The 3,094-nt window shown below is 39.2% G+C and overlaps 1 protein-coding gene across 1 annotated transcript in view; it reads right to left on the bottom strand.

Moving 5' to 3' along the window:
* Positions 1 to 887: 887 nt before the first annotated feature.
* Positions 888 to 3,094, bottom strand: part of LOC108710754 (nuclear receptor-interacting protein 2) — a 15,083-nt gene continuing 12,876 nt past the window's right edge. Inside the window, exon 6 of the mRNA XM_018251915.2 lies at positions 888 to 2,610. Within this exon, the coding sequence (XP_018107404.1) occupies positions 2,473 to 2,610 (138 nt within the window). The 3' untranslated portion in view covers positions 888 to 2,472. The remainder of the gene's footprint in view (positions 2,611 to 3,094) is intronic.

The following is a 3,094-nucleotide window of genomic DNA, read 5'->3' as shown; positions in this document are numbered from 1 at the left end:
TCCTACCGCCTCCTGTGTATATGTCTGCCTGCGCTACCAGCGGGTATTTTCTTCTAAATGGTAGCAGCAACATCACATAACTTTCAGCATGGATCACATTGTAGATAGTCATTACTGTTCTGTACCCCAGATAGGGCTTTATTTGTACATTTCATATGGATGCTATTTATCAATGGTAATTTCCAATAGTTCAAAAGACTATGGCTATATTATGGTGGTGCTCTATCCAGAAACCTTACTGCTTTACTTGGTTCCCCTGTTGCATACGCTGAAAAAAATAGGATGGCACAGACTAGTAGCAAATGTGCTAAAAAATTGGTGCTTTTATTTCGATCTCCAACACAACGTTTCGGAGGTACAACCTCCTTTATCAAGAACACTTGTTAAAGGAGGTTGTACCTCCGAAACGTTGTGTTGGAGATCGAAATAAAAGCACCATTTTTACTAGTGTGTGCCATCCTATTTTTTTCAGCGCATGCTATTTATCAATGCTTGTAAAGGGAAAAATTTGCCTAAGTGGAATTTACATAGACTCGGAGCTCAGAATTGGTATTCTGTTATGGTATATCTAAGATATACACTTTCCTCAAGGGCCCCTCTGCAACAAGATGAGATGAACAGTTTGCTGTAGACATCACTCTTGCAAGGGTTGCATATAGCTGGCTACAAACGTTTCATGGAAAATTGGCTTGTCTACATGCTCTATTATCTGCAATGTGATAACCCAGTCCTTTCACAAAAGTAAGAATGGAAAGCAATATGGCAACTACCACTTTTGTATCACTGCAAATTAAGAAAAAAGAAGTGCACTTTGGGTTTCGTTACCCATTACATAATCTATCCATGTCGTGTTTTTTGGAGAGTCACAATAAGCGAAACCTCCCTAGTGGTGTAAAGGAAAAACACTTTATTGATATAAGAAACATGCTTTTGTGCATTAAAAAAAAACAATAGAAACAAAGTGGAGCCACATACAATGCTATATCACTTTATAGTATGCAACCTGTAAAATATATCCTTATAATACACAAGAGCCATGAATATCCTGTAAATTATATCCTTATAAACTGTGCTTAGTGATGTCATCGATTATAAACGGAGCTTAGTGATGTCACATCTGTCACAGAAACTTGTTTATTATTATAAATAAAGTACCCCCTGTTGCAAAATATAAGCATATGAGAAGTCACTTCGGAGTTTCATGACCTGTATAAAAACACAGCCGTGGTCATGGTACTCCTCGGTAACTTATAATATCCATATATTTTACAAGAGGGGGTACTTTATTTACTATTTAAACAGTGCTCTGAGTTGCCAGTTGTTGGTGCCTCTATGTAGGGAATACCTTACATTTTATAATAGAGGAGCCAATTTAAAGCCTTGTAATAAAGTTTCTTATTGTATAATAGAAAAAGAAGTGTTTTTTTTTTATAACTTGGGGAAGGTTCTTTCCTGTTTCAGCACAATAATAATCCCCATGCACAAAACCAGGTCCGGGGTATGCTGAGATCAGAATTAAAGTCCTGACCTCAACCCAGCTGAACCCCTGTGCAATGAATTGGAACCCCAATCGTGAGCCAGGCCTCAAACCACAACATCAGTGCCTAAACTCATTAATGCTATTTTGGCTAAATTGAAGCAACTCCCAGCAACAATGTTCCAACATCTATTGGGAAGCATTATAGAAGAGTACAGACAGTTCTAACGGCAAAGTAAGGGGGAACTTCATATAAATCCCTTTGGTTTGGTAATGATATAGAGCAGGCTATTGTAGTGTACCTTCCTGTCTGGAAAGATTCCTTAAAAAGCCTTTATTAGCACAAGGGCTTGTATAAGACAGAATTACAGCAACGTTTCAGGCCTACAGTACATCAGCCTTTCCTCCAGCTTGAGGAAAGGCTGATGTAGGCCTGAAACATCGCTGTAATTCTGTCTTATACAAGCCCTTGTGCTAATAAAGGCTTTTTAAGTAATCTTTTCTGAACGTGTGGTGCTGTCTATCTGGGAGAATTGAGTTTGATGTTCGGGTGGAAGTGGCTACCTGTGACGTGCACCCCTTCTGCAATTAGTTTCCGTTGCTGAGTGCTGACTCGAATTACCTTCCTGTCTGTGCTATTTAATTCTGCATTAGTGATGATGTGTACCCTAGTCTAGTTTTGTTTGAGACATCACCACAGATACAATATAAGCTCTGTCTAGAACTTGAATACGAGTTTCCAGAAAAAGAGCATGCAGAGCGGTCTGATAGTAATTGCCAAAGTTTGTTGTATCAGGTTCCTAGGAACAAAGTAACATGCAAGGGAATATATCACTGTTCTTGTCCCATCTCCTTTCCGGTCAAGTAACATGTGGTTCTGCAGTGTAAGCACTATGATTAGGGTACTGGTATGGTAGCCATTGGAAGGTGCTTGTGCTTTATTAAGGATGACAGTTGTATGTGTATGGAGTTACCCAAATAAGATATGCAGCAGATCATTGCTCTGTGGTACCTTGCTGAGGCGACTGATCCTTCACTGGTTTCTCTGTGTTGCTCTTGGTATCAAAAGGGTTTAGGAATGGGATTTCCTGGAGTGGTGTTTTAAGGACACCTCGTTCCAGATCAATGCAGCTCTGAGAGGAGAAAAAAAAATTCTATATCAATATGGCATAGAAGAGGAGTGGATAGTTTAAACTAAGCTTCACATAACCCTGCTATTGGTAAAAGAAAACAGAAGGACTTGGGTATCATATGACATTGGGGTGTGAGTTCATTACCTGCAGAGGGAGAGAGAGGGGCATAAACAGTTTCAAAGCAATTTGGGTTCAGTTCCCTTTTCCAGTGCAAGAATTGATTTGCCATTGCTAAGCACATAACACATTTACAGGCAACATGCCCATAACAGTCATAACTCCTGTAATTACAAAGATAAATATCCATTTACCCTCTTCAAGCCAGGTTACTCTTCCACACCTTTGATGTCCCTCCTGGGGTACCCAGCTTCACAGTATGGGAACTACTGCTTTAAAGTACTATTGATACTTTAAAGCTTAAAAAGGACACAATACTTTTCTGTTTACCTAATGGGAAGTTGAAGGAGGCAAATTATTTATTTTT

This window comes from Xenopus laevis, chromosome 3L (genome assembly GCF_017654675.1).
Source record: "Xenopus laevis strain J_2021 chromosome 3L, Xenopus_laevis_v10.1, whole genome shotgun sequence".
NCBI classification, from domain to species: domain Eukaryota; kingdom Metazoa; phylum Chordata; class Amphibia; order Anura; family Pipidae; genus Xenopus; species Xenopus laevis.
This window is presented reverse-complemented; position numbering and strand designations above follow the sequence as displayed.